The sequence below is a fragment of the Helianthus annuus genome, chromosome 10 (assembly GCF_002127325.2).
Source record: "Helianthus annuus cultivar XRQ/B chromosome 10, HanXRQr2.0-SUNRISE, whole genome shotgun sequence".
Lineage (NCBI taxonomy): Eukaryota > Viridiplantae > Streptophyta > Magnoliopsida > Asterales > Asteraceae > Helianthus > Helianthus annuus.
In genome coordinates, this window is record NC_035442.2 from 27569173 (window position 1) to 27588746 (window position 19574).

Consider the following 19574-nt stretch of genomic DNA (forward strand, 5'->3'; position numbering starts at 1 on the left):
TCACGCATAAGGAGTCTTGGAGCTAACGGAAGGCGAAGGACCTCTCTATCTTGCTTTTATCCACCTCTTTTTCGCATAGTTTCTTCCCTAGCCTTGTGCTAGTTGTAAGTGCTTCTAATCAACTTCTTGTTCATGTTTGATGTGGTTAATAAGAGATTAGTCGGTTAAAAATTATGAACATACAAGATCCAAATCTAAAAGTCTACTAAAATGATGAACAAGGTGGTTAATGAATGAATATTAGTGTAAAGCATGTAGATCTTGTGTGATTATGATTATTGGTTGATGATCTGAAGTATTGCTGGATAATATTAATGTTTGATGTTGTTGTGAATACTAAACTTGTTAACGGTATCGATCGAACACGATTTAGAAGGTTAAACACTAAAAATCAGAATCTGTCCAAGTTTTACAGCCAACTTCAGTTGGCTGTAAACAGGTCATAAACTCAACGAAAAACCGATATTTTGAATCTAAAATATTTCATTATGAAATACGGTTCTAATGGCACCGGAATCGTAATTTTTGGACTTCGTTTACTATTTTTAAAGTGTTAATTTGTAACAGCAACTTAAGCTGAATTTTGACAGCAATAAATGGGTGTTATACTTTCGGTCATAACCTGAGTTTTGTGATGAATCGGACCATGAAATTTTTACAGTAGATGACAACCGATGCATGTGTAATTGCCCCACTGGAATTTCGTAAATCGGACACTCGATGAATTTCTAATAAATTGTTCCGTGGACTGTGGTCAGAAATACACAAATCTGAGTTCAGTCCGGAACATGAACTTTTATAAAATATTGGTAATTAACCGGACCCCGATATTTTTACACAATAAAATATGGAACGTTTAAGACATCCTATAAAAATATGGGAATTTTTGGAATAATTTAACTATTTTATTAAAATGTCCGAAAACAGCCGGTTTTGAATATAAATGCTGAATTGAGATAAGTTGTGACTTGCGTGTCTAAATGTCGAGTATGCTATCCGTGAATGATCTAACATGTTATATATGTTATGTGCATTATCGTATGGTTGATTTTGAGTGGGGAATGGATGGGAAACTTAGAGGGCATAAACCGTTAAAGTGATGAATGTTATGTGATAGATACGTGTAGGAACTTTGTGTTCTATTTGAAAGCCACTAAATGACTAACTGGTAAATTATATTAGGACGAGATTGACCGACCTTGACTGTTAGCTATATTGAGAATCTAACCGAGCAAACCGAGGTGAGTTCACACTCTTTCTAAGGCATGGGATTCCCAGGTGTTTGGGAATGGGATTGATTAACTACTTGTACTATCATTACTGTTAAACTACTTTTTACTGTCCTCGGATTGAAGGGCACGTACGTAAAACCTACGTACACGATCATAAGACCATCAACTCTATCACTTTAAGTCCCTCATTTATCGACTTAATCGCCGAGGCCTATGGCGAGCGGGTCATTAGTTAATAGCGCTATTAGGTTTAACAAACCTCACACCGTGCCAGTCGGACGGGCGTGTACTAATGGACTATGGGCAAAGGGTCAATGCTGATAGACATTGACTTAGGGCACCTCTTATATTTTCGTAGCAGTCGATACGCGTGGTCTAGTAACACATGGGAAACCCCCACTAATCTTCGCAAACATGTCAGAAAGACCGCGATGCAAACTCATACGATACATGGTTTTCAAAACGAACAGATAATTTACGAAACAAATGCTATAACTAAACAACCAACTGTGAATTCACTCAACTTTGTTGTTGACTCGTTGTTACATGCCTTACAGGTCGTTAAATGCTTGGAGCTTGCATATGGAGGTGGTCGTTGTGGGATGCGGGCTAATATGTCCCGTATTTAATAAATAAACTTTATGAACTTATTAAACCTACGTTTTAGACTTTAAACTTATGAACTATGGACTATGTTTTGAACTTACGTTTTATGCTTCCGCTGTTTAACTAAAATCGGTTTACTTCCTTTTGGTCACCAATCGTATTGTGTTTGGTTTTAATTACTTAATTATGTTGTTCGATATGATTGGTGGCTCGATCCTGGTCATGTCACGCCTCCAAGCGGTGGTACTCCGCATGGTGGATTTTGGGGGTGTGACAGATTGGTATCAGAGCCATTGGTTATAGTGAACTTGGTTTTAAAATGGGAAAAGATTTTTGATAAAACCAGACTATAACCTGTACAGTGCTTAACGATCCACAACGACGCTTCGCTCCACGTGCAAGACTCGACACCATAAGTGGTATGATATATGCTATATTGTCGGTTAGATAGTTCTCACTGTGCATTAGTTAACGTGATAATTGCTATTTGAACCTTGTGTGCTTACTCTCTCCTGTCGTCCCACACTTACGCACTTTCGTGACACTTCCTCACTTACGTTGCTTCATTATGAAGATCATGAGCGGACGCGGAGGACGTATCAACCTCACTCAAGCCCAGTTGACGGCTTTGATCAACGAACGAGTTGCTGAGGCACTCGCAGTTGTTCCTGCAGGAGGTATAACCTGCTACTTCAAACCATCTTAGGATGTTTAGATCCTACCTTCGCGAACCGAATCTTGTGCTTAAACTTGTCCTTTATCTTCGCGCCACAGGACAACATGCCCAACCTCCCGTTCCTTCGATCCGCAACCGATATAACAAAACGCTAACAACCACACCACGATTTCTACCGATCACAAGATTACCCCCCCCCTCATTACCTTGTTGGGTAGCTAATTGATATCTTATTTTGATCTACACCCTCGTATACCCAACTTAGCAAGCAGATGCCTCCTAATGATGGAATAGTCTTCGGGACATTCGAGGACGGCGATACGGATTACTCAACCTATATACGGACACGACGAACTACACATTTACCTCACCCCTTTTCCCCCCTTACACTACAAGAGTCGCACTTTGATCCTACGATGGTTTATCGTACTTATGTGAAATCTTTTCGCTAGCCTTTGTACCGACCTATGCTTAATGCAATGCCTAATTTCTACTATTGACTTACACAGAACCATCATTCCTTTATCACAGTGACGCCAGACACTAATGCGAACTCACTCTAGATTAGAGGGTTTGGAAGGCTCGAATTTCTATCATTGGTGATCACCTATTGAAACCTTGAGCGTGATGATGTGATTATACTCTCTCGAATGCGTTTTCGCGTCCTTTCTTTGGAACCTCACGATTACACAAACGTATTTTTAAATTCATTCACACGACCTAAGGAAACTCCTACGAACTTGATTGCTTACCGACTTGATAAATCGAAAACTCATCTAAGTTCGTGGATCTAGGTGAATTATTCCTCCTTCGCATGTGGGTGATGCAAGGAACGATCCCAACGTTGTGACGAGTAAGTTTCTTCTGGAGGATTCCTTTGTTACTGTTTTATTTGATTCGGGTGCCGATACTAGTTATGTGTCCGTAAAAGTTAGCCAAATGCTTAAGCGCACTCCAACACTTCTGAACACCAAACACACGGTAGAACTAGCTAACGGTAAAAGTCTAGAAGCCACACACGTAGTTAAAGGTTGTAACCTCGTCTTAGCTGGTCAGACTTTCTCTATCGATCTTATTCCTATCACACTGGGTAGTTTCGACGTCGTTATTGGGATGCATTGGCTATCTCATCATCGAGCGGAGATTGTTTGCAAGGAAAAAAAAATCGTCCGTATCCCTTGTTCTGGTAAAGAATCGCTCGTGATTCGTGGCGACAAGAGGGGTGCTGTTGTAGGCATCATCTCTTTCCTTAAAGCCCAGAATTGTTTACGAAAGGGCCACACCGCTATCCTAGCCCTCGTTACTGATGCATCCGCGGAAGAAAAGAAGATTGAAGACATTCCTATTGTACGTGACTTTCCTGAGGTATTTCCTCAGGAATTACCTGGCCTTCCTCATCGACAAGTCGAGTTTCAAATCGAGCTAGCCCCTGGAGCAGCACCAATAGCTCGTGCGCCTTATCGACTTGCTCCATCAGAACTCGAAGAACTGTCTACGCAACTACAAGAGCTCTTGGAAAAGGGTTTTATACGTCCTAGCTCTTCGCCATGGGGAGCTCCAGTGTTGTTCGTAAAGAAGAAAGACGGTACCTTCAGGATGTGTATTGACTACCGCGAACTCAACAAGGTGACCGTGAAGAATCGTTATCCTCTTCCACGCATTAATGACTTGTTCAACCAGTTACAAGGGTCGAGCTTCTATTCTAAGATTAACCTAAGGTCAGGCTACCATCAGCTGAGAGTCCAAGAGGAGGACGTCTCCAAAACAGCATTCAGGACTCGTTACGGCCATTACGAGTTTCTAGTTATGCCATTCGGGCTGACGAATGCACCAGCGGTCTTCATGGACCTCATGAACCGAGTGTGCAAGCCTTACTTGGATAAATTTGTCATAGTCTTCATCGCCGACATCCTGATCTATTCTAAGAGTCAGGAGGAACACGAGCAACACCTGAGGCTTATTCTGGAACTACTTCGTAAAGAGCAGCTGTATGCCAAGTTTTCGAAATGTGACTTCTGGCTTCGCGAAGTCCATTTTCTGGGCCATGTGGTAAACAAGGAAGGGATTCATGTTGATCCATCCAAGGTTGACTCGATCAAGAACTGGCCTGCACCCCGTACACCAACAGAAATCCGCCAATTCTTGGGTTTGGTAGGATATTACCGAAGATTCATCAAAGATTTCTCAAAGATTGCGCAACCTCTCACTTCACTGTCTCAGAAGGGTGTCACCTATCGTTGGAGTGATGCACAGGAATCTGCGTTTCAGCACTTGAAGGATAGACTTTGTAGCGCACCTATCCTCTCATTACCAGAAGGCGTGGACGATTTCGTGGTTTATTGCGACGCTTCCATCCAAGGACTTGGTTGTGTGTTAATGCAACGTGACGAGGTCATTACCTACGCATCATGTCAACTTAAGGTTCACGAAAGGAACTACACTACACACGACTTGGAATTGGGAGCAGTTGTTTTCGCGCTTAAGATATGGAGACATTACCTGTACGGTACCAAGTGCACCATTTACACCGATCACAGGAGTCTCGAGCATATCTTCAAGCAAAAGGAATTGAATATGCGACAACGCCGATAGGTAGAACTCTTGAATGATTATGAATGCGCGATCAAGTTTCATCCGGGCAAGGCCAATGTTGTGGTCGATGCTCTCAGCCGGAAGGATAATATACCTAGGCGTGTACGTGCGTTACAGCTTACCATCCAATCCAACCTTCCAGCTCAGATTCGTGATGCTCAGGTTGAAGCATTGAAAGCAGAGAACATCAGGGCTGAGTCCCTACGAGGATCGAGACAACGGCTAAAACAAAAGGAAAACGGTGCCTACTATGTTAACGGACGCATATGGGTTCCACTGTATGGAGACCTACGCGAGCTGGTGATGGATGAAGCGCATAAGTCTCGTTACTCAGTACATCCTGGTTCGGGCAAGATGTACCATGATCTCAAGACTGCATACTGGTGGCCTGGTATGAAAGCCAGCATAGCAACCTACGTCAGTAAATGCTTGACTTGTGCCAGGGTCAAGATCGAATACCAGAAACCATCAGGCCCATTACAACAACCAGAGATACCTAAATGGAAATGGGAGCAAATTTCCATGGATTTCGTTACTGGTCTGCCCAGATCTCAACGCGGAAATGATACCATTTGGGTGATCGTGGATCGACTGACCAAGTCTGCACATTTTCTGCCTATCAAAGAAACGGGTAAGTTTTCTACTCTAGCAGACATCTACCTAAAAGAAGTGGTATCAAGGCACGGAGTGCCAACCTCCATCATTTCTGATCGTGACGCGCGTTTCACCTCTGAATTATGGCAAGCTACGCATAGGTCTTTTGGCTCACGTTTAGATTTGAGCACCGCTTATCATCCACAGACGGATGGGCAATCTGAACGCACCATCCAAACCCTCGAAGACATGCTTAGGGCGTGCGTAATCGACTTCGGCAATGGCTGGAAAAAACACCTCCCGCTAGTGGAGTTTTCATATAACAACAGTTACCACACCAGCATCCAGGCCGCTCCGTTCGAGGCATTGTATGGACGCAAGTGCCGATCACCTCTCTGTTGGGCAGAAGTTGGTGACAGTCAAATCACTGGTCCAGAACTCGTAGTAGATACAACCGAGAAGATTGCTCAGATACGACAACGCATGGCGGCAGCCCGTGACCGTCAGAAGAGCTACGCCGATAAGCGAAGAAAGCCACTCGAGTTCCAGGTTGGGGATCGAGTGCTGCTCAAAGTCTCACCTTGGAAAGGTGTAGTTCGATTTGGCAAACGGGGCAAGCTCAACCCGCGTTATGTCGGACCGTTCGAGATCATTGAGAGAATTGGCAAAGTTGCTTACAGACTGAACCTACCTGAAGAACTCAGCGGAGTTCACAATGTTTTCCATGTGTCAAATCTGAAGAAGTGTCTGTCAGATGAGACCCTCATAGTTCCTCTCAAAGAGCTCACAATCGACGACAAGCTGCGATTCGTTGAGGAACCCATAGAGATTACGGATCAAGACGTTAAGATTCTCAAGCACACCAGAATACCTCTCGTCCGAGTTCGTTGGAATTCCCATCGTGGCCCAGAGTATACCTGGGAACGAGAAGACCAAATGAAACTCAAGTATCCCCAGCTGTTTAAGAAAAATGCAACCACTACTGAGACTGAAGCTACCGCAGAATTTCGGGACGAAATTCCAAATCAACGGGGGATGATGTGACACCCCAGGAAAATCAGGAAAACAACGCAACTTAACTAGCTTCCTCAGTAACCACGCACTAAATTTCGGGACGAAATTCTCTTAACAGGGGGAGAATGTGACAACCCTCAAAATCCCATGTATTCCGTACAAATTATTAATGATAATTAAAGTGTCTGACGACTGTGTGGAATTACTTAACTGCTTTCTGATATCTGTGTTATGCTTACACGTATTTGTTAATATGCTAAGGAATATGCTAAGGAATATGCTAAGGAATATGCTAAGGAATATCCTAAGGAATATCCTAAGGAATATGCTAGGAATATGCTAGGAATATGCTTGGAATATGCTAGGAATATGCTATATGGAAGATATTATAAATACCACCATTCCACCAAAACTCTCTTTCTCTCCTCTCCTCCCTAGCTCACGGCCGAGACCCCCCTTGAACACACCACCATTTTCGGCTCTTGATCTCCTCATTCCAAAGTTATACAAGTGTTACGGGTCACGCATAAGGAGTCTTGGAGCTAACGGAAGGCGAAGGACCTCTCTATCTTGCTTTTATCCACCTCTTTTTCGCATAGTTTCTTCCCTAGCCTTGTGCTAGTTGTAAGTGCTTCTAATCAACTTCTTGTTCATGTTTGATGTGGTTAATAAGAGATTAGTCGGTTAAAAATTATGAACATACAAGATCCAAATCTAAAAGTCTACTAAAATGATGAACAAGGTGGTTAATGAATGAATATTAGTGTAAAGCATGTAGATCTTGTGTGATTATGATTATTGGTTGATGATCTGAAGTATTGCTGGATAATATTAATGTTTGATGTTGTTGTGAATACTAAACTTGTTAACGGTATCTGAAGAAACACGGGTTCTAATTAAGGTATTAATTAGAGGGGTTTATGTTCCTATCATAGTGGTTAATCTTCTTTGAGGTATTTGAGCTCCGACTGGTTAATCAACCTGCAAAACAGAACACCGTTACTCGTTAAGAGGGGAATGTGGGGGTTTCCCTCTTAACCGGGCTCCGGCGTGAGAATAAGCGATTGCTTTGAGAGTAATTAAGTAGTTAAGAGTAAGAGCCGAGAGAATCGAATGAGTCACCTGAGGAATGAAGGTCTCTATTTATAGCCGGAGAGGTGTAAGAGGTTGTGGGCTGATGGGCCTTGGGCCAGAAACGGACAACAACGAATATACTCTTTGCCTCGCTGGCCTCGACTGCTTAGTGGCTTCTAGATGCTCGTCGGTGCTGGCGCACCTTGATTGGAGCCACGTGTCATTGTTGTCGGCCTTGTTGTCCCTTCTGTCATCAGCAGACAAGTGGAGATCGTGGGACAGTTGTCCCCGTCTCTTGATTGGTGCCATGTAGGCGTCCTTGTGTACTTATCGTCAGAAGATCGTGGCGCACGATTGAACAGAGCCTGCTGGACGCTCATTGGCTCTTTTTACTGCCACTTGTACCCTGTGTACCTCTGTAGGTAACAGCGCGTCTTCCTATGGAGAGGATTTTGTTTGGTGGCAACTAACCCGCGCGGGGTTAGTGTGCTCACTTATACCATTGTTTTTATACTAAGTGTTGCTATCTGAGTTTATTATGTGCTCTTCCTCGCGCGGGGGTAAGTCACAATGTGATGTGAGCTGCGCGAGGTTGTTATTATCAAGTTGTTATGCTAAGGAGTATGGTCTCACGTGCAACCTGTTATGAGGTTTGCGCGACTTTTTGGGACCATACCCCTTCAAGTCCCCCCAGTCCAGTGCTGCACCATGCGCAACGCAAGTGGTTGGAGCTCTGGACTTAATAAAAATAAGAGAAGGGAAATTGTCCTTTTGGTCCTGACTTGTAAGGCGCATGTAGAAAACTGTTGTTTTCGATGCGCAGGTACTAGGCAGGTGTCGAGTGATTTCTTGTTTGTCCTTTTAAGCGCGCGGGGTTATAGTGGTTTACGTATATCTGGCGCGACTCATATGACTTCTGCATGAAGTTACTTGCATGTTTTATGGCGGGAAACTTCGAAATTTGAACTTCTGACAGGTTGGTGAGATAAGTCGCTGAGGGCGACGTTTGAGTTGACCCCTGGCACGGGTGTCATCATGCCGCCTGCGGCGGTTGCACTTCATGTCAGGAGAGTGAGGCCCACGCGCGCGTGGTAACCGTCACTCCTGGTTTCCCGCTTGACGTGGCAACCTCCTGTTGGTTAGCCTAGCGGCTAGTGCGGCACGGTTACCCATCGCATTAAATGCGATGGGTATAAATATCCGAAGAGAAAGGTGAGAGATTCACTTTCTCTTCGTTTCTTCTCCGATTTCCTCTCAAAACTCTTTGAATCTTCAAAGTGTTCTTCATTTTCTTCAAGATTTCTTCAAATCTTCAAGCCTTCTTCGAGCCTTTTTTCCAGATCATCTTAAAAACATGAGTGAAGAGCATCAAGAGGTTGCTGCTAGTGAGGAAGGACCGGTTCCAGTCCTTAGATGGGACTTAGGTCTGTTCGAACAGATCGTTCGAAGTTTTAGGTTTCCGCCGGAGTGGGATGCCCGGTACCCTGCTCAGGGTCAGACCGCGGCTGATGCCCCTCCCGGTTACATTACTTTGTTCGAAGACTTCTTCCTTCAAGGAAACTTCCGGCTGCCGGCGACTAACTTCTTTGGTAGCATCTTGTCCTACTACAAGTTTCATATCTCACAGTTAAGCCCACCTGGGATGGTGAGGGTGAGGCACTTTGAGTTCTTGTGTCAATCCCACGGCATTGAGCCGACGGTGAATAAGTTTCGTGTCTTCTATCAACTGCAAAGAACAATGGGGTTCTTTTCTTTTGCTAGCCGTGGTACGGCTAAGAAGATTTTGTTGAATCCTCCCAAGAGTTTCCATGACTGGAAACCCAAGTTCTTCTTCATCCGGGAGGAAGTCTTGCCAATAGCTATGCCGTTTAGGGAATGGACCGAGGTTATACCAAAGGAGGACCTTCCTATACCGAAGTCTGCTCAGTGGTATCAGCGGCTTACCGCAACCCCTAACCGGGTATTTGGGGAGAATGTTCTGGTTGCTGCCAAGATGAGTGACCAGTGGTCACCTAGTAGCAGGGAACTCCCGGTCTTGAAGATCGGGGATCAAGGTTAGATACTTTCCCCCTTTTTGTTTTGTTTCCGAGTACATTCACTTAACTGGTTTCTTATACTTTGTTTTTGTTGTGTAGAGACGCAACTCTATCAGGCTGCCTTCCCAGCCTTTGGTGGCTCCATGGGCGTTCGCCCTCTGCGCGATGATGAGGAAGGCTGGTATGACCAGATAAAGGGGAACTTCATGCTTCCTGCTGCTGACGCCTTCGCCTCGCCGCCGGATGCAACTGAAGGTGCGCACTATCCTAAACCTCGTCCATTGCGCTCTGTGACTTCTGCTGGGAAAGAGACTTTCTATCTTTCCAGCGAGGAGTCAGTAGGGTCTTCGAATGGCGAGTTAAGTTCGTTGCCTAAAATCTTTGCAGGTGTGTTGCGCGATCTGGGGGTTGACCCAGAGGAGAAGAAGAAGAAACCTTCGAAGAAGAAAAAGAAGGCGGATGTTGAAGTGACCAGCAAGGGTCCTGGCGCCAGTCGCGCAACTACTGCTGCTGTCAAAGGTACGCTTCGCCTCCGGCAACGTGACTTAGACGATTACGTGATAATCAGTGACTCTTATGAAGGTTTATCATATGCAGCTATGGGAAAGACTGGCGCTGGTGGGTCAAAAGGCTCTGGGAGCGCGGGTTCTCGTAACCCGGATGCTGACGCAACTCCATCTCATCCTGAGGATGAAGAAGAAGAGGAAGAAGAGACTGCCCCGTTGATTGGAAGAAAGAGGGGTAGAAGCGAGGCGACAACTGGTATGGCCTCTGCGCCTGTTTCAGTTGTTATTCCCGTTGTTGGGAAGAAGAGCAAGTTGCGCTCGTTATACCAGTTTTCTCCTGGTATGCTCTTATCTCCCTTCTTTATAATTTAACCTCTTTTTTGCTCAAGTGCGTTTGCTTTATTCTTGTAGAGATCAAGAAGAAGACCCCTGAAAAGGGGGTTAAGTTTGTTGAACCCAGCACGAAAAGACCTAAGGTTGCCACTGAACCTTCCGATTCTGCTGCGCGTGATGCTGCGAAAACTGCTGAAGCGCAGCAAAAGGCAGAAGAGGATCGGAGGAAAGAAGAGAGTAGGATTGCTGCGCAGAAGAAGGCTGAAGAGCTAAAGCGCAAAGAAGAGGAAGAGAAAAAGAGGAAGGAGGAGGAGGAGAGAAAGCTGGAGGCGGAGAGGAAGAGAAAAGCGGAAGAGGAGAGAAAGCTGAGGGAGGAGGCGGATAGGCAGAGGAAGGCGGAAGAGGCGAGGAAAGAAAGAGCTGCCGATCAGTCTTCTGTTCAAGGGCAGTCTGGTGTCCCAAAACCTCCCCCCGCTGCGCCGATTGTTACTTCTAAGGGGTTAGGGCGCTATGTGTCTAGTGGTGCAAGCTCTGGAGGAGCTGGGGGCTATAACCCCAATGTGATAGGTGCGAAGGATACCGTCGGGGATATATATTATAAAACTTATACTGAAGAGGAACGTGGTGATGCTCCTCATCAAGCCCCTTGGAGCTTAAGGCAGAAGGATACGTTTGTTGAATTTGGTCCTTCTCGCGATTGGTACTTGAACCAATTCACTCCTGGCGAAGTTAACCGTCAAAAGGCGAAGCCGCATGAAATGTTGTACCGCACTTACATTCTTGCCGAGGCCAACGCTCGATCTGCTAACCACCAGATAGTTCGTGAATGGCGAACAATGGTCAGAGAGCGCGCCGACTGGGAGGCTTACCGAGAACGTGTGCTAAAACGTGTTGGTGAATTTGAGAAGGCTAAGGCCACATTTGATGAGGAGAAAGCCAAGTTTGAGGCTGATAGGAAAGCTGAAGAGTGGGGTCGCGAGGGCCTGCAAAAGAAACTTCATAATGTGGAAGAGCAACTGGCCAAGGAGAAGGCCGAGTTCAAGCGCATCTGTGCCCAGGACAACGAGCGCGCCTATGCGGCTCGACAAAAAATTGTTGGTCTTGAGGCTAAGATAGCGGAGCTGACATCGAAGGTGGAGGAAGCGCAGGTTGAGACAGCCGCTAAACAACAGATGGAGGTTAGTTGATTTTCCTTTCGTTTTCTCCTTTGTTGTTTATAAAATTTCTAAGTCATTTGCCAACTTCCAGGTTGAGTTGTCTGAAGCTAAGGTTCAGCTGTCCACCAAGGACAAAGATCTCCAGGCCAAGGACGTTGAGATTGCGGAGCTCAAACGTCGCTTGGATGAACAAATCGACAGATGTGAGTCCCTGGAGATCGACCTTGAGGCAGAGAAGGTCAAGGCCATCGATGCTGAGGAGGCGCGTGCTGTCAGCACTGCGGCGCTTAACGTGGCTCAGACAAATTATTCTGAGGCCCAAGGCATTGTGGACACGCTTGTTTCTGAAGCAGAATGGATGCGCACTCGGGGAATAGTGCTGGTAAGTCCTTTTTGCCTTACCTTTTTCTTTAACATGTTGAAGAGTTTATTCTTAATGCTTCTCTTTTGATGAAGGTTGCCAATTCCATCTTGAACGCCGGCGAGCTAGATCGCGCTGTTGCTGCTCTTACGGATGCGGCGCGTGCAGTTGGTCATCGAGGAGGTTACCTGGAGTGTGCTGATCACGTTGAGCGAATGCTGGGACAAGAATTCGATACAAGTCATTGCTCAGTGACGGAACAAGCTGATGCTGCGCTGGCCAGTGCTGAGAACTCATATGACAACCTCTCCTTGCCCATCATGGACTTGGTTGTTAGTGCCTTAAAAAAGGATGATTGGTGTCAGCGCCTCAAGGCGATCCTTGATCCACCGATTACTGTTGAATCATCTGATGAGGAAGCAGCTGGTGATGATGGCGGAGGTGATGACGATGGCGACGATGGTGAGGGGAACGAAGATGATGATGGTGAGAAGAACGAAGACAAATAGAGTAGGTTGTTAGTTTGTTGATAGGCGTTTGCCTTTGTTTCTGACTTGATTGTAAGTGATGCGCTTTTGCGCAGTTTTAATGACAATGAAATGTCTTCGTTTTTTCTGTTGCAATTATTGCATTGCTGTAAAAACTTAGGTTAAATTAGCTCGAATAAATGGAAGCGTTTTCTAAGCATAAGGTGGCCACCCGGTCTCGCGCTTTGTTTGCGGAGGACCTTGGAGGTGGTTTTGAACCATCTCAAAATGCTGGAGTGTTTTCGCGCTAATCAGAAGTTTAACATGCATTTGTAACGAAAAAACAATGTAATAGAACATGTCGTATGTTTTCATTCAAATCAGAAGTTGGCTCTTAGGCCTTCATACATATATGCCAATGGCTCGTAGCCGGCGTGGCGAAATTGAAAAATGGCGCGAGGCCGAAAAGGTTACATATAGCATTTGCGCAATTGTTGCGCATTCCAAGTTCTTGGTAAGATGTGGCCATCTAAGGTGCGCAATTTGTAGGCCCCTTTGCCTAGGACCTCATGAATCAGATATGGGCCTTCCCATTTAGGTGCCAATTTCCCTGGGCGTTCCGCATTTGACGCTTCGTTGTCGCGAAAGACGTACTCCCCTGGATTGAAGGTACAAATGCGAACCCTTGTGTTGTAGTACCTTTCCAGCTGGGTTTTGTATTTGGCCTCTCTGATTTTTGCGATTTCACGCCGTTCTTCTAATAAGTCTAAGTCTAGACGCCTTTCTGCTTCATTGTCAACCGTGTTGACCGTGGTCATTCGCGGCGAGGGCAAGCCAATCTCTGCCGGGATTACCGCCTCTGAGCCATAGACTAGGCTGAAAGGGGTTTCGCCGGTACTTGTCTTTGGCATGGTCCGATGAGCCCATAAAATGCTTGGGAGCTCATCGACCCATCCGCGCCGCCTTGTTCCTAATCTGGCCTTTATCCCTTCGACGATGCTTTTGTTCACACTTTCCACTTGTCCGTTGCCTTGTGGGTGCGCAACGGAGGTGAAAGTGTGCTCAATGTTCATCTCCTTCATCCAGTTCTTAAGATCGTCTGACGCGAAGTTGGTGCCGTTGTCTGTCACGATCTTGAGCGGGAGGCCGAATCTGCATATGATGTGTTCCCATATGAACTTGCGCACAATCATGGCTGTGGTGGATGCAAGGGCTTTGGCTTCTACCCACTTCGTGAAGTAGTCGACAGCTACTATGATGAACTTTACGGCGCCGGGGGCATCCGGGAAGGGTCCTACCATGTCAATTCCCCATTGTTGAAAGGGCCATGCGGTGGACACGGGGATAAGATCATTTTTAGGCCGCAACGTTTTTGGAGCGTGCCTCTGGCAAGAGTCACACTTGCGGATCTCCTTCATTGCGTCAACATGCATACCCGGCCAGTAGTAACCGGCGCTCATGATCTTCGCGACGACCATCCTTGGTCCGGAGTGGATGCCGCAAATCCCTTCGTGGATTTCCCTTATCAAATAATTCGCGTCCTGGGGGTCCACACAGCGCAGTAGTGGTCCCAAGAAGGATTTTCGGTACAAGATACCGTTGTGCATTTCGTACTGTAGGGCTTTGTTTTGGATCTTTCTTGCTTCCGCTTTGTTCTCAGGAAGCACCCCCTCTCCCAAGTATTGGATGATAGGGGTCATCCATGATGTCTGCCCTGTTTCGATTACGTTAACTTGGCGCAGTAAAACCGATGGGTTTTTGAGTACCTCTATCCTTACATCCTTGGCTAGATGTTGAAAGGAGGTCGAGGCGAGCTTGCTCAGGGCATCTGCGGGCTTGTTTTCTGAGCGATTGATATGTATGACTTCGTGGGTTTTGAATTGTTGGAGCAATTCTTTCGCTTGTTCCAGATATAAAGCCATGACTTCACCCTTCGCGTCGTATATGCCATTTACTTGACTGGCTATCAGGAGTGAATCCACATGTGCGCGCAAGTTTTTTGCTCCCATCTTGATGGCGAGGCGTAAGCCTGCCAGAAAAGCCTCATACTCAGCTTCATTGTTGGTGTTCTTGAAGTCGAGCTTAATGGCGTAAGTAAACTCGTGCTTTTCTGGGCTCACTAGACGTAAACCTGCTCCCGCGCCATCTTCATTTGATGCCCCGTCAGTGTAAAGCATCCAAATCTCCTCTGCTGTGTTTTCCTTGGGCGTCTCTACCATCTCACACTCCTTGATTTTATCAGCCGGCACTTCTGTGATGAAGTCGGCGAGGACCTGCCCCTTAATGGCTGGGCGCGGCCTATACAAGATGTTATGGCCGCCCAGTTCAATGGCCCATTTTGCCAATCTGCCTGATGTCTCAGGCTTCTGAAGTATAGTGCCAATGTGGAAATTGGTAAGCACAGTTATCACATGGCCTGTGAAGTATCGGCGCAATCTTCGGGAGGCATGTAGTAGCGCAAGAACCAGCTTTTCCATTGTGGAATATCTTGTTTCTGGGTCTGTGAGTATCCTGCTGACGTAATAGATCGGGGTTTGCACGCCGTTCCTGTCTACCAACAATACTGACCCTACTGCCTTATCCGAGGAGGACAAGTACAGCACAAGGGGCTCTTTTTCAAACGGTGCCGTCAGCGTAGGGAGTTCGATCAGACACGCTTTCATTTGTTGAAAAGCTGTTTCGGCTTCCGGGGTCCATTTGAACTCTTGCTTCTTCAAACAGTTGCGCAACGTGCTAATGAAGGGATACGACTTTGCGGCGTGATTGGAAAGAAATCGATTTAGCGCGGCCAGCCGGCCGGCTAGTCGTTGCATTTCCTTGATGTTCCTTGGCGAGGGCATTCGTTCTATAGCTTGTACCTTCTCTGGGTTCACCTTGAAACCGCCGTTTGTGACAATGAAGCCCAGAAACTTCCCTTCTTCCATGCCAAAGGAACACTTGGCTGGGTTTAGTTTCATATTTACGCTGCGCAATGAGTTGAACGTTTTTTCGATGTCTTTTAACATTTGGTCCTCTTCGGGACTTTTCACCACTAGATCATCGATGTAAACCTCAATGTGCTTTCCGATGTCACCTGCGAAGGTTTTGTCCATCAAGCGTTGATAGGTCGCGCCTGCATTCTTTAAACCAAAAGGCATTTTGGTGTAGCAGAATATTCCAAGATCAGTCCTGAAGGCTGTCTTGTCTTCATCTTCTAGCTTCATCTGCACTTGATGGTATCCTTTATAGCAATCCAGAAAGCACTTCCATCGGTATGGCGCGAGAGAATCAATTTTTTTATCGATCTCAGGCAAGGAATAGCAATCCTTTGGGCACGCCTTGTTGAGATCAGTGTAATCAACGCACATGCGCCATCCGCCATTTGATTTTTCTACCATCACAGGGTTCGCGACCCAGCTTTGGTATCTTACCTCTCTCAGGATTCCAGCCTTGAGCAACTCACATACTTGCTCATTCATCGCTTTTGTCTTATCCGCGCCTAGGCTGCGCCTTCGCTGGACTTTTGGTTCTACAGAAGGGTACGTGTTTAAGCAATGCTCAGTTATGTTGCGCGGGACGCCGGTCATGTCTGACGGGGTCCAGGCAAATATATCCATGTTGCGGAACAGCAGTTGCTTTAAATGTTTTCTGATGTCTGACGAAATGGCGTGGCCAATTGTCACTGTCTGCTCTGGGTACTTGCGGTTTAAGACCCATTTTTCTGGCTCGGTCGTAGAGACCTTCGCCGCTTTTGTTGGGCGCAGCTCTTCAGTTGACATCACTTCTTTCTTGGCGTATATGATTGCGACGCCTGTCTTGGTAGGAAAACCTATGGCAGAATGAGGTGTTGAAGTCACCATGTTTAGTTCGCCTTGTGTTTCCCTTCCAAGAAGCACATCATGCCTTGATTTCACTGGCATTACCATAAAGTTCACATTTGTTGTTCTTGAATGTTTCCCGTCAGAGAGCGTGACAGGGAAACTGATTTGGCCGAGAGGGAAGACCATTTCATTGCAAAAGCCGGACAAAGGATAATCGACTGGCTCGAGTCTCGCTTTGTCTTCTTCATCGAATTGATTGAAACATTGTTCGTAGATGATGTCGGCTGTGCTTCCTGGGTCGATGAAGATGTACTCTGTTTCATAGTGACCAATTATACCAGTAATGACGACGGGTCGTGTAGCGCGAGGACCGCCGCGCACTACTGGGAATATGACTTGCTGTTCTTGCCAAGAAGGCTCGTAGGGCCGTTTGCCTTTTTCTCTCGCGGTGTATCTTGGTCCGTTGACCATGTGAGTCTCTAGCCGTCTCACTTTTTTGTGGCTGCCTTCATCGTGACGCTGGAGCTGACGGGTGTCCTTGCGCACATTCTTCACTAAATGGCTTAGCTTGCCGCTTTTGAGCGCTCTTTCGATTTCCTGGCGCAAACTGTAGCAGTCATCGGTCAAATGCCCCGAGTCTTTGTGAAAATCGCAGTACAAGTTAGGGTCTTGCCCTTTCTTGTTTGTCATTGGCCTTGGCGCCTTGAAATCGACATTCTCCGTCATTAATACCTCCTTTGGAGTTTTTGTGAGCGGAGTCCAGTGTTTGTCACGGTTGTCGTCTCTGATTGCTTTCTTGTAACCGATTCGGTCAATCGTATCTCGCGCATCTTCTCTGTAACGTGGCCTGTCGTCACGGCCTCTGGGTCTCTCAGACTTCCAGTCATGACTCTTGTACTTGTTGCGCTTGTTGTTGTTGTTGTCGCGCGGCCTCTCGTTTGCTCTTGAAAATCGATCTTCGGAGTAATAACCCTTTCCACCAGCAAGGGACTCCTCGGTTTGCGCGACGATCTTTGCTGCTTCCATCAGTTTATCCCACTCTTTTGGCATCCCATCTTTGCCTGTGATGGTTCTAATGAGGCTATCACAGCGTATAGCCTTCTTGAAGTGGCAGCGCATGAGTTGCTCACTGACGCCGCCAATCTCTAAACATTCTTTGTTGAAACGCGTGATGAAGTCCTCCAGACCTTCACCATCCCTTCGCCATATGTCTTCTACTTCCGCCGTATCACGCTGATAGCGACGTTGTTGGCTAAAATAGCTTAAGAATTGTGTCTTGAAGTCTGTCCATGACTTAATTTTTCCGGGCGGAAGGCTGTCAAACCAGGCGCGAGCCGCTCCGGTCAGCGTTTGAATGAACAGGTGGCACCACATGGGCATGTTCCACCCTCCCATGCAGCCCACACTCGTGAATGTTCTGACGTGGTCGTCTGGGTCAGTCAACCCATTGAATTTCCCAACGGTTGGGGGTAGCTTCTCTCGTGAGAGTGGTGCGAGTGCGATTTTCGGGATAAACTTGGAGTGTTCCGCAGCTTCCGCTGGCCTGTAAGCCAGGCGGAAATCTCTTTCAGCCTCTTCTGTATAGCCAATGTGTTGTCTTGGCTTATAGTACTCGTGGTTTTTTGGTAAACGATTGAAGACTGACGACTCTTCATCACCTTCCCATGTAGGATCATATGGGTCGGTTTCTTCCCATTCATTGTTCATGTTGCGCGGCGTGAGCCGGCTGTGAACAGGGCCTCGTTGAAGGTTCGACGGATATTCATAGTGACTATCCGTTTCCCCTCTTGTATCGCGCGTGTCTTGTACGCTTACACGCCTTGTAGGGGGAGGCCTGTTGGTTCTGCCTTGAAGATTGGCTGGTGGTGGCATTTGGCGCACCCCCTGACTAGGAGGAGTGACCAAGGACGGTTCTGCCGTCAACACTGCTTGCTGCGCGATGAGCGATTGGTATGCTGCATTGATAGTGGCGATGTTCTTGGCATACCACGAGGCTGGGGTTTCGCCCTCTGGTAAGCCAAGTAATGCAGATACATTTTGAGGTGGCACCGGGTTGGACGGTCCTTCGCCGTTGTTACCTGGGGTGGCCATTTGTGTGATACGGGTAACGCTCCCGCGCTGACCCCCCGTGTTGGTGATCTCAACTTCACCTATCTCTTCGATTTGGGCTTGGAGGTTTTGGACTCCTTCACCCAAGGCCGTGTTGGAGTTGGCTCCGAAGCCGAACTCTGGAAAGATTCCTTGACCGGTCATAGTCGAAGGATGAAAAGATGTCAAAGGCTCAAATAAAGAAGATGAGGGTGGTTATAGAAAAAATCGGTGGGCGCCAATGAAGAAACACGGGTTCTAATTAAGGTATTAATTAGAGGGGTTTATGTTCCTATCATAGTGGTTAATCTTCTTTGAGGTATTTGAGCTCCGACTGGTTAATCAACCTGCAAAACAGAACACCGTTACTCGTTAAGAGGGGAATGTGGGGGTTTCCCTCTTAACCGGGCTCCGGCGTGAGAATAAGCGATTGCTTTGAGAGTAATTAAGTAGTTAAGAGTAAGAGCCGAGAGAATCGAATGAGTCACCTGAGGAATGAAGGTCTCTATTTATAGCCGGAGAGGTGTAAGAGGTTGTGGGCTGATGGGCCTTGGGCCAGAAACGGACAACAACGAATATACTCTTTGCCTCGCTGGCCTCGACTGCTTAGTGGCTTCTAGATGCTCGTCGGTGCTGGCGCACCTTGATTGGAGCCACGTGTCATTGTTGTCGGCCTTGTTGTCCCTTCTGTCATCAGCAGACAAGTGGAGATCGTGGGACAGTTGTCCCCGTCTCTTGATTGGTGCCATGTAGGCGTCCTTGTGTACTTATCGTCAGAAGATCGTGGCGCACGATTGAACAGAGCCTGCTGGACGCTCATTGGCTCTTTTTACTGCCACTTGTACCCTGTGTACCTCTGTAGGTAACAGCGCGTCTTCCTATGGAGAGGATTTTGTTTGGTGGCAACTAACCCGCGCGGGGTTAGTGTGCTCACTTATACCATTGTTTTTATACTAAGTGTTGCTATCTGAGTTTATTATGTGCTCTTCCTCGCGCGGGGGTAAGTCACAATGTGATGTGAGCTGCGCGAGGTTGTTA

At 46.6% G+C, this 19574-nt stretch overlaps 1 protein-coding gene across 1 annotated transcript; it reads left to right on the forward strand.

The window, feature by feature from the left end:
• Positions 1–7589: 7589 nt before the first annotated feature.
• Positions 7590–12690, forward strand: LOC110884268. The gene is made up of 7 exons (XM_035978155.1): positions 7590–9842; positions 9924–10079; positions 10212–10343; positions 10422–10670; positions 10742–11841; positions 11912–12202; positions 12277–12690. Exons 1-7 carry the CDS (start codon positions 9143–9145, stop codon positions 12688–12690), a joined length of 3042 nt encoding a protein of 1013 aa, XP_035834048.1. The 5' UTR covers positions 7590–9142.
• Positions 12691–19574: the final 6884 nt, after the last annotated feature.

Bases quoted from the DNA above. Each gene is read 5' to 3' on its own strand.
- LOC110884268 (XM_035978155.1), top strand. From the start codon at position 9,143: ATGAGTGAAGAGCATCAAGAGGTTGCTGCTAGTGAGGAAGGACCGGTT. The intron at 10,344-10,421 runs GTACGCTTCGCC...TATCATATGCAG, and splicing joins AACTACTGCTGCTGTCAAAG to CTATGGGAAAGACTGGCGCT. The intron at 10,671-10,741 runs GTATGCTCTTAT...TTATTCTTGTAG, and splicing joins GTTATACCAGTTTTCTCCTG to AGATCAAGAAGAAGACCCCT.